General features: G+C 43.9%; 1 protein-coding gene across 3 annotated transcripts; it reads left to right on the top strand.

The window, feature by feature from the left end:
- Nucleotides 1–5,440: 5,440 nt before the first annotated feature.
- Nucleotides 5,441–10,271, top strand: PDP2 (pyruvate dehydrogenase phosphatase catalytic subunit 2). Of its 3 annotated transcripts, none has more exons than XM_030282128.4 (2): nt 5,441–5,589; nt 8,174–10,271. In XM_030282128.4, exon 2 carries the CDS (start codon nt 8,229–8,231, stop codon nt 9,831–9,833), a length of 1,605 nt encoding a protein of 534 aa, XP_030137988.3. In that variant the 5' UTR covers nt 5,441–5,589; nt 8,174–8,228; the 3' UTR covers nt 9,834–10,271. The 3 variants fall into 3 exon arrangements, with proteins under 3 accessions (XP_030137988.3, XP_030137986.3, XP_030137987.3); XM_030282126.4 differs by having other exon boundaries at nt 5,495–5,690; XM_030282127.4 differs by lacking the exon at nt 5,441–5,589 and adding an exon at nt 5,990–6,108.
- Nucleotides 10,272–11,734: the final 1,463 nt, after the last annotated feature.

Here is an 11,734-nt window from a genome sequence, read left to right as displayed (position 1 = left end):
ATCTTTTTTGGATCAAGGAATGCTTTGACTGTTTATCTTCACTTCTACAGAAACTTTGCCTAAGCTACTGTGGAATGATCTGAGTCCAGATAAGAGTTATCCCTCCCAAGTTTGTGGACATGTTTTTAAATACTAGAAATTATTTCTAACAGCTCTTTTTAGTCTATATCACAGTTCTTACCATCTTCTGGGATTAAGAGTTTCTATTTCCGTTTAATCCTTTCACTTAAGTTCTAACATACTGTATACCTTGAATGACTTCTTGCCTAGAGTTCAATTATCATTAAACTTATGTCACTGTTGAAATTTACATAAAGAGATGCATTCTAAAATGTAAAAGTCTTTCAAAAAACCTTACATTTTGATAGAAAAAAATTATTAGGGGAAAATTTAAAATACTTTTGATTAAAAGATAACCAGTATTATTTACCTTATGTACCATAATCAAGCTATTCCAGCACTGCTGCATTAACGTTAGTACAGGTGTTCACAGAGCAGGTCAGTTCTGCTCCCTGTCTCTCACAGGAGGTAAAGAGGGCTTGTGCACTGAAACTTTGTCCAGTTTTCCCCAACTCCAATCCCACAATCTAAAAAAAGTTTATTTATGCCCAGAACATGTCTGCTGTGACCTTGCACACAGTACTTAAGTTTCTTTGGAGTGGTTTATTCATGAACAGCAGAAGGATAATGTTTAGCTTACACAGTTATTGTAAAAGCTCAGTTATTGCAAAGAGCTTTAAATGCTTCATTGCTCAAAGGTGTTCAGTTCCATAAGAAACCGAACTGCACCTTCCAGCACAGATAAATTTGATTTTGCTTACAGGTTTTTTTGGTTGTTTGGGTTGGGGTTTTTTTCGGTTGTTGGAAGGAAGAACATGATCTATTTTTTAGCACAGGGAAGTAAAATATAAAAGAAAGACTTTTATATCCTCTGTTGTTTCTTGAGACCCTGATCGTCCAATAAAAGCCACAACTATTGTATTGGACAAACAGCTATTTAATGCACTTCATTTATTTTGAGACTGAACAATTCTAAAACATGAGCTATCCTTACCTTTTACCAAATTGTTGTGTAGAAGGAAAAATGGGATTTGCTGTAATTATTCCAGCAAGAGGTCACCTACCTTCTCCTGGGATTGCAACCATCCTGACTGAGAGAAGAGAGGCCTCACATTTAGGACAGCAACTGAACTTGCACAGTGGTAAAAGCTGAAGTAAAAATGCCATCTAGTGACTCTCCTTCCCTTTCTTGCCACAATGCTCAAAACAATTGTCAAGGCACATTCAGCCAAAATACAGCAGATGAGAGAATTTAACTCTGACAATAATAATTTGCAAAGATATGAGTGATTGCCATTGAAAACCCCTTGCTTGCTCTGCATATGGAGCCATTGAAACTCCTTCCTCAGATAAAAAATCAGTCTGACAAAAGGAACTCCATAAACCAGTTACAATTTTTTGTTCCTCATTTCACTGCTGAGCAGAGAGGTCCTCTGCTTGATGAGCTGCACACTGTTTTAACTTTAGTTTTTAAACTTTAATAGCTGTAGTTACAGTTCAACTTTGGAGTTTTTCCCCAATCTCTTGCAAGCAGAAAGATTTTCTGTCAATCTCCATCATACAGTTGATATGATGTAGCAGGTTTATAGGTTTCATGATGAGGGTAAATTAATCCAAATACAAGAAGTGGGGAAAGGTTTTGCAAGGTACCTCAACACCAGATGGTGCTTTTGGCAGAGTTCAAAGGTCAGAAAGATAAAAAAGGGAGTATTTCAGGAAAAACCAGAGATAAGCCTGAAGAAAATGGGGTTTTATGTTATACCTCAGTGTAGCTGCTTTCCTCTCTGAACTCCTCTGCATGCAGAAGTAACCATTCAGTAACAGCACCAAGCATCAAAGGACTCTCTCTGCTCTGCCTGGGAGAGTGGGGCTCTCAGACTTTTTCTTACTTACCCTGAGGAAAGCACAACAGAAGATGGAACCTGACTGACTTGCACAGCTGTAAGTTAGGGAACTTTCACTCCTCTAATGTTCTATTTATGCTGCTACCTGCACTGCTTTTTACATTTAGTAAAATTTCAGCATCTTAATCCAGGTTGTGAACAGCAAAGTAGTAATGCAAATAATTTAATTTCATATTGACTCAGTGGAATATTAAATAAAATTTAGGAGCCAGCTCATCCTGTTTGTCTGTTGGAGGAGGAGAAGGTGGATGGAGGAGAGAGAGGAAAGGAATATAATCACTTTTTTACACATGAGCACTTCTTCCCAAGACACAAGACTTTCCTGAACTTGAAAACTGACCCCAGGAAATGTAAATTTACTTTTACAGCAGCACAGAACCTTAATGAACATTTGTTTGTTTAACTAAAACCATTTTAAGCAACATCCAATAAAAATGATCCATGTGGCCTTCAGATCCCATTACAGCAACTGGAAAGACCTTTGCACCAGTGCAATTACATTGATTTAAACTGGGTCTTCAGATTAACCCCTGCAACTCCAGACACTGCTGAGCCTCTGCTGCAACAGGAGAGGTTAAATGAAGCTGGAATGGCACCTTTCCTACAATTAATTGTTCATGGTGTTTACCTCTGTGCACTGATGTTGCTTGCAGCTTGCCTTCTTTCCTAGCATTTGCGTGTTTGGTTTAGATTACTTAGGAAGATCAGACAGGAAACATCTGCAACCAAACTTGAAAGTGCAGTTTCTCTAAAATCCTCCTTCATTTCTCCATTTGTTTGTGGGTTTTATGTGTTTATAATAAGAGATTTCTGCATCTGTGGTGCCAATTTGCCATTTGTGAAAATCCAAAATGTCATATACAGCAGATGAAATGTCATTATTCACAGGGCAAGACACAGCCAGCAAACAAAGGACATTCTTAAAGTTGCTCAGCAGGAAGGTGTTTAGTGGGCTGGTGCTGTTTCCTTTCCAAAAGCTGGTTATTAGACGTTAGAGCTTTTTGTGCAAAAAGCACAAAACTCAGTCTGTGTTCACTGAGATGACAGTTCATTCAAAGGACCCACCTTCCTTTGCATGTTCACAAGTTTCCAAAGGGTTTGGATCTGTTGCTGTTTTCTAATCTGTATCACTAGGCTGAGTCTCTTTATTGCAGAAAAACCTCTGAAAAATAGGTAAGTACTTTTAGTAGTAGTTTACTACTTTTCTTTGGATTTGAATTTTTGCTGCTGGTCAGCTTTTTCACAAAAGGATTAGCTATTGGTTAGAAATATTAGTCCAATTCTTAACTTGCTTTCTTAGGTATATCTGGCTTATTTGGTGTTTCTGATCTTTGTGTGTCCTAATAACAAGAAATGTTTATAAAGCATCAGGAGTCACAGACTTTTCATGAATATCAATGAGGTCACAGAAAGTAATCCATGCTAGCACCTGCTGTGAAGGCAGTGGGGATCAGGGGCAGCTGTTTGCAGCCTCTGGAAGCAGAAGATATTTAAATTTCACCAAAGTAGTCACAACCAGTTGTCCAAACAAAGAAGCAGGGAGAAAAATAATATTCCATGGGAAAGATGGAAAGCCCAAATAGTGCAGTCTGGCCTAAACAAGAACACAGAAATTACTTCAAGAATGTATTTCCACAGAAAACCAGAGTTGCTGACTGTACAAGTCAGCAGATAAGATTGTTCCTCGAAAAAAGTCTAAATATAGGATCTGCTATATTTTAACATATAGCTGCACTTTATTACAATACCTGGAATTAGATTCATTTTCTTATAAATACAGGTAAGGATTTTCTTATGGCACAGGACTAAACTTTGCTCACCTAAAATCAGCAAAGTCAAAACAAAATCTGAGTTTTATTTAAAGAAACTAGAGTTCTAATGTTTTCAATGCAAATTAAGAACATAGAGCACTATGGCAACCAAGCACTGTTGCTACAGAAATTTGCCATTTTTATTAGCTATTCCTAAAGACAAAACCACTGCAAGCCTGAGCAATACAATATCTTTCCTTGGATAGTATCAGAGAGCAGAATTTCTACTATTTTTTCCCTTTAATTATACATCACCTCAGTTCATCAGCATAATTAAACATTCCAAAGCAGAAATCTCAATTAGATATTCAACCCTGTCAAATACCTTCAATATGGTATTCCTTCTTGTGTTTAGAAAGCCTGGCGTGAAAGGGATATCTCCTGCAGGACTGTTAACTGTTTCACTTTCGTTTACATGGTCCGTAAGTAACTTCATGTGAATTTGTGACATTACTGCATGAACATATGAGCAATAAGCTACAGTTTTCAGCTGAGGAGAATAATTTAACCATGGTGGGAGCACAGGAAACTCAGAGCAGTCAGGTTTGTCTTCGGGCTGCTGTGTGAGACTTTAAATGGTACAAAACCTGAAAATTGGTAGGGCAGAAGGAAGAATCGTTAAATCCAGCTCCTGTCCCTGCACAGATACCCCAACAATCCCAGCGGTGCCCAAAGGCTCCAGGAGCTCCGGCAGCCTCGGGGTGGGACCATTCCCCGGGGAGATCCCTAAGGTGCTGTTGGTGTATCTGAGCACTGGGCAGAGCAGAGAGATGCAAGTAAGGGCTGCTCTGGGTGGCCTCTTTCAGCTCACATTTGTCAGGCAGATAAAATAATTATACGTCAAACTTAAAGTGTTGTTTGTTTGGGGTTTTTTATATGTTATGCTCTTCCATGCAACATGAAACTATTGTTTCATTGTTTCAATTAAAACAAGAAACAAGTGAAAGCTCAGAGTCATTGAAGATGATCGGCATCTTTCCGCATGAGGTAACCTGGAAACACGTTCATCTCATCTAGGATACTTGCACCACATTATTCAACTAAAAATCCTTCACTATAAGAAGCCAGGCAAATGTAAAAATGCGCTGATAGTATCAAAGGCTCTTGTGACTTGCGAGCTTCTGTTTTTGCAAAAATCATTGATAGAGGTTTTAAAGCAGGGACTACTTAGTAACCACTGCGTTAACATCAGTAACTACTGATTAACCTCCTTGCACTTTGGGCCCATTCCTTCCCCTCCTTACCGGGCTTAGAACCGCTCAGTGGAAATGTTAACTGAGACAAGCAGTCACATGAAACCAGAAAACCGGGGAGCCAGCAAAACGAGCCCTTTTGTTCTCCATAATTTATACAGCGAGTTATTTACGAAAGAGCTTTGAGATTTTGAGCCTCATCAGCCGGTGTCCTCAGCGCTGAAGGGTGTGGAATCGTACTGGAAAAAAAAATCCGAAAAGCCCGAGGGGTCCTCCCTCAAGGACACAGCGTGGTTTTAAATGTTATTAATGAGGAAGGAGCCTCTGCTGGTGCTTTTTCTTCCTAACACGTGTCACTGGCTTCCTTTTCGCCGTCCTTATCGGGCTGCCCAGGGCGGCCACCGGCGCCCCTCAGCGCCTCGGCGGGGGCCCCTCAGCCCGGGCGGCCCCGCCCGCCGCGCACAACATGGCGGAGGGGCGGGGCCGCCCCGCCCGCCGTGTCCTGACGGGAACTCGCGGCGGGGCGGGTTGGACGCGGGGCTGCCGGTTAGCGCCGTCCCTCAGCCCCGCCGGGGGCAGCGCGGGGCCGCCGGGCTCGACTGACGGCTGCTCGGCCGCTGGGTGCGCCGGGGGCGGGGGACGGGGCGGGCAGAGAGCGGCCACCGCCGGGGCAGCCGTGCCGGGGAGCGGGGAGTGGAGCCGGGCCTGGCGGAAGCGGGAAGGTGGGAGTTGTGCGGGGCTCGGGCTGCGGCGGCGGTGCGGGGTGTGTGTGCGGGGCACGGGCTGTGTGCAGGGTGCGGGGCGGGTGTGTGCGGGGGTACAGGGTGTTGGGGAGCAGGGGGCGGGCTGTGTGCCGGTGTGTGCGGCTGGGGCAGTGCGGAGGTGGCGGGGCAGGGGTCGGTGTTTACCGGATATGTGTGGGATGAGGTGGGTGTGGGCAGTGTCCGGAGGATGAGGGAGGGGAATGTGGGGATCTCAGAGGGGCTGTAAATGCAAATGTGACGGGTGTCTGTTGTTCCAGTGGGAAAAGCGGGCGCTGTGCGCTCCGGCACTGCGGGCCGTGCCGGGCTGGCCGGGCTCGGCCCGGGCCCCGCTGGGACACCGCGGCCCCGGGGAGGCAGTGCCGGCACTGGAGCGGGAGTGAGTTTATGTAATAATTGGCTCTTACGTAATGGTCTTTAGCACACCGCTTTAATTAGCACCGCTGCCGGGGGCGTCCTGGGCAGCACCGTCTGCAGGCTGCGGCTGGGGGGGACCCCGAGGATTGGAACGCAGTGAGCAGGGCTGGCACGCAGGAGCTCTAGGGCTCATCAGCGCTACCTGACCTTAGGCGAGCGCAGGGCTAGCCGGTGTTAGTGACCCTGCTGCTGGGCGGAAAACCACACTGCCTGGCACTGTCAGCCAGCCGGTGTGGACAGGGGACGTTTCTTTAAAACACTGTTTCAATCCGCTTTTTGATCAAGTATGTGAAAGTCATCCTTGTTTCAATCTCATGCGGCTGAGAGGGGCAGGAAGAGAATGAAGGAAAAACGGAACAGTGAATGGACTGAAAAAGGCTGGCAGACCTTGGCTTGGTTTGTGCTGTAGGTGCTTTTGGGTTTAGCTGTTGCTGGAGTTGGTAGTGTCAGCTGTCTTCTTATTATTTTGGTTGTGTTCTTTCTGTAGGATAACAAAAGGCATTGTGTGTGTTGGGAGATGCAGTGTCCCAGCAGACTGCAGGCGAGCCTTGGACAGTGAACTGGCACTACCTTTCCCATCTCCCCTCCTAACATCAGCAGTGAAATTATAATGTGTCTTTGCCTGTTCTCACCAGGTCGCCAGAATCATAGTGGTGGGGGTCTGTTGGAATGCTTGTCTGCTCTTTTCTGCATTAAGTATGGGTAGCACACTTCAGAAATGTTTTGTGGCACATTGCTTTGGGTTCCAAACAGGATTTCAGCAGTTCTTGGGTTATATCAGTAGGCCTTCTGTTTAGAATAGCTCAAGGTGACTTTTACGTCCTGCTGATTTCTTGGAAACATTTCCACTCATCTGATCTGGCCCGTTTCTTGTTATTTCTTGTGAAGTGCCCTGCTAAAAAACTGGTGTTGTAGCAGCATGTAGTGTCTTTAGCCCGAGCAAATGGTGTCACAGGCCGCCTCAAAGTGTTTGAAACCTCACAAAGAACTCTCTTGTTCTCAGTGGCTGCTAGTGAGATCTTTTGGGAGTAATTGTACGTGTGGTGCTGTCATACAGTGAGGTTTTTTTAAATCCATGGGGCAAAATTCTGTTGTGAGTGAACGTCTGGTTGTCCTTAGCACTATCCTACAGCCGGAATACCTTATTGAAAGCAGCAGACAATGTGAAGACCTCCCCCATGAGAACTGAAGAGCATCAGCTGCTGAAATGCCCAAGGTTTCAGTGCTGTTGGCAGCAGAGTTCTTCCTTGCAGTTAGTTCTAATTGCCTTGCAAATGAATAAGCCAAATTTTGAACCTGTAAAAGTTGTCAATGTCTTATAGATTTCATTGCACCAGAGTGCACAATGTTGTAAAAAAAGCATTAATTAACCAGCAGTAGAATTTGCTTTCAGCTGTGTAAAAGATCCTATCTGCCTGAGGGCTGGTTAAGACCTTGAAGGTAAAAAAAAGAACAGCTGAGCTTATAAGCTGTAACAGAATTGGAAAGGTAGACTGGCTTGTTCTAGCTGTGAGGATCATGGTAATTCACATAAATCATTAACTGGCCACATCTCTCAGTCTTTCTGTGGGGTTTAAGTACTTATCTTCTCTTGGGTTTGAAGTTTTCAGTCTATTAATAGAGTTGTACTCTAGCAGGCTTTTTTGAGAGTTGTGCAATAATTGTCACTTTAAGTCCCAATTTTGTTTGTTCTGTGTCATGTCAGATGAGGCTTTTCCTTGTGCAGTTTCCAATAATGTTTCTTGTAATGTTGCCATTTCTTCCTATTCTTGTCACAATTAGGGAAAAAATTCTGTCTGGAAAGTAAAAGTTTTCTTTTCTGATGAGTTAAAAGGAGCAGTCATATCCTTGGTTATAATTAAGTGATGGAAATTGTATCACTTTTAAGATGCCTTTATCCATAGCAATCTCTTTTGGAAAGAAGTTCTGAATGTTTCTGAGAGCTCTAGATATGCTTTTGAACTTCTATATGGAAAGCTTCTTATGAACTTTCTAATTATTTTTCCTTTCCTCATTTTATATTTCAGGCTACAAGGAAATTCTGTGTTACTGAAGGAAGGTGCTCCATTTTTGGAGTGACTTATGATGTCAAGAACTGTATCATCCTGGATTTTAAACTCAGCCAAAAGCAGCATTATTTTACAAGGGAAAGGACGTTGGTACTCCATCTGTATCCCAAATAGAAACAAGATCAAATGGAAGCTCATTTTCTCCAAAACATGTCCCTACCCTGCTGGGAGCTGCAGCCTAGACAGAATTTTCTCTTTTCCCAAAGCATTCCGACACACTTCCACCGAAGAAGAACATTTTCCTTTCCAGCTGTCTCCGGCACAAATCAACGACATACTCAGAGCAGGCGAACTATCCCACAGAACACTGGATTTGAATGGCAAGAATGCCAATTCCGTGCTGAGGTTTGAAAGCAACCAGCTGGCTTCCAACAGCCCCATAGAGGACCGGCGGAGCGCGGCCACGTGCCTGCAGACGGCGGGGATGATGTTCGGGGTGTTCGACGGCCACGCGGGCGCCGCCTGCGCCCAGGCCGTGAGCGAGAGGCTGCTGCACTACATCGCCGTGTCCCTCATGTCCCGCCGGAGCCTGGAGGAGATCGAGCTGGCTGTGGAGGCCATGAAACCAGTGCGGCCCATCCTGCAGTGGCACAAGCATCCCAACGATGTGGAGTACCAGGAAATCGCCTCGCAGTACTTTGAGAACCTCCGCGTTTACTGGCAGCACTTGCTGGACCTGGACACTGAGCTGGGGTTTAGTTTGGAGGAAGCCATGATTTGTGCATTCAAAAGGCTAGACTCAGACATATCACTGGAAGTTCAGGCTCCTCAGGAAAATGAGTTGATGAGAAATATTGCCCTGCAAGTAGCTTTTTCTGGTGCCACAGCCTGTGTAGCTCACATTGACGGTGTTCACCTACATGTGGCAAACACCGGTGATTGCAGAGCAGTTTTAGGGGTCCGTGAAGAAGATGGAACATGGTCTACTCTCCCTCTAACCCGAGACCACAATGCCTATGATGAATTTGAAATTAGAAGATTGAAGCGAGAACATCCTAGATCTGAGGAGAAAACCCTATTTGTGAATGACAGATTACTGGGGATTCTCATGCCCTCCAGAGCTTTTGGAGATGTGCAATTAAAGTGGAGTAAAGAATTGCAACACAGCATTCTCGAGAACAGCTGTGATGTTGAGGCTCTAAACATTTATCAGTATGTTCCTCCAAACTACCACACCCCCCCTTATTTAACTGCAGAGCCTGAAGTTACATACCACAAGTTAAGAAGCAAGGATAAGTTTCTCGTTATTGCTTCAGATGGGCTATGGGAGATGCTGAGTAATGAGAAGGTTGTAAAACTTGTTGCTGGACACCTTACAGAGCTCAACATGCAGAAACCGCCACTGATTTTTAAGAAACCAGTTAATTTGGGCTACATGCACAACTTGTTGCTGCAGAGGAAGAGCAAAGGCCTGGCCTCCCTGGACCAGAACACCGCCACCCATCTGATCCGGCACGCGATCGGCAGCAACGAGTACGGCGAGGTCGACCCGGAGAAGCTGGCTGCCATGCTGACCCTGCCCGAGGACCTGGCCAGGATGTACAGGGATGACATCACTGTCACTGTGGTGTACTTCAACTCAGAAAGTATTGAAGATTACTACAGGAGCCACGAGTAGAGCCTTGCACTGCTGCAGTTCAATATCACTAGGGAACTTTGATCCCGAACCATTCCTCTCACTCTCTCGTAGTGCCGCTGCTACCAGTGCCTGCAAGTTCCTAAATGTTTTTGTTACTTACTGGCTTTGAAAATAACTCTCTAAAAAGTGAAATTTCCCTGGGTTTCCAGGTTTGTATACACTGAAGAAAAATGTTTTCATAAAACCTCACTGAAATGTGACTGAACTATAAAGATTGTGGACCAGTTCTGATTCCATGAGAACCTCTGGTAAAACTTTCCAATGAACAAACAAGGCAAATTTCACTGAGACTGGTACAGTTTAATAGAGATGGATAATAGGTGTAGCTGCATGGAGTGTCAGGCTCTGTTCTTGTGGAGAGCGAGTAGCATCCTGTTGAAGCACTGTAACTGAATTTAATAAATTAACCAAACCTTTTTTGGATGTGTCAGATATTTTAACATATTTCCCCATATTTATAAAACAACATGAAAGCAGACTGTTCAAAGAGCCCTAGGAATGTCAGATGTCTTTCCTGATTCTCTTCTTTAAGCAAGGGAAAAATTGTAGCTTCTTGTGCAGTTCTTTTCAAGAGGGAATTCATATTCTCTTAACTCTGTATGGACTTGTGTGACAGCTTAGAGTTCAAACACAAGGGTCTTCAAAGTTTCCTGTTCAGGATTTAACAGTACTAGACTTAAGCATTTGAGTCATTTGCTTAAACAATGTACTCTTTATTAAAGTATTGATAATTTAAGTTGTTTGTCAGATCTAGAAGTTCAAAAATACACCTAAAAGTAAATACAGCAAAAGAGAGCACCTTTCTCTCCAGATTTAACTAAGAAGAAATAACAGTGCTGATACTTCTCCAAAATAGGTTTAATCTTTCATTCTTGTTTCTCCTTAGAGGTACAGAGTTATTTTCCCTAATGAATGTATGTTTTAGTCTCTGAACATACACAAAAGTGTTTTTTACAATGGTTTTCCTTTATACTGAGCTTTCCAGAGTGCTGTCCAAGCTTGCAGATTAGCTTTTACATATGGTGTTCTCTGGTGCCTCTTCCTTGTTTACACTCAACAGGAACTGTTTCCCACAAGGATGTACACACTGAGAATATAGACCTGTTTACTGTTCTTTGCTGCTGAGTAAGAACTTGTGTGGGTGCAGAAGAGCAAATAAAAATAATGCTTTTTTTTTCTTAAATTCACTTAAAAGCATTATCCTCCTACACTTTAGCAGATGAAAAAGGTATTTTTTTCCTCAAGACCTTAAGTAGACAAGGTCTTGGGGCTTAGCCTGGTAGCATTTTTGGATTTGGGGCCCTTTGTGTACTTTTCCTTAAATATAAAATTTCTTAGTGCTTTTTTCAGGCATTTAAAAGTCTGTTTTGAAGATAGGATTAGAAGGAGAAGGAAGCTAAAACTGTTGAAAAAATATTCTTGCTTTTGACTATTCAGGATTCAGTGCTACAATTGCAATCACTCAATGCATCCCTAAAAAAACTTCTGAAATTACTGTTATTTATTTGTCTAGTGCATTTTGGAATACATCCAGCCATTCAACCTGAAGGCAGATTCAATGAGTAGATGTTCCCCTTGATACCAGCAAACCAGGATTTACCTCAGGATATCTGAGCTCTGGGTGGTGAGGGCTGCAGGCAGACTTGGGGTTTGTGCCAGATGCTGAAGTTCTTGGTGCTGGGGTCCAGCTTGTTTGGAAGGCTGCCCTGCCCTCATCCCCCAGGCTGGTGCTGTGGGACTGAGATTTCCTCTGCCAGGAAAGGCAGGCAGGGATGTTCAGGCCTGTGTTAACCTCAGGAAAGGGCTGCTCTGCCTGCAGGGCAAGGGGGTGAGGAGGGGAGAGCGCCTCAGCAGCATCCCTGGACTCTTCTGGCCTCACT

Source organism: Taeniopygia guttata, chromosome 11 (assembly GCF_048771995.1).
Source record: "Taeniopygia guttata chromosome 11, bTaeGut7.mat, whole genome shotgun sequence".
NCBI lineage: Eukaryota > Metazoa > Chordata > Aves > Passeriformes > Estrildidae > Taeniopygia > Taeniopygia guttata.
Note: the sequence above shows the minus strand (reverse complement) of the source record. Positions and strands in the feature narration are given on the sequence as shown.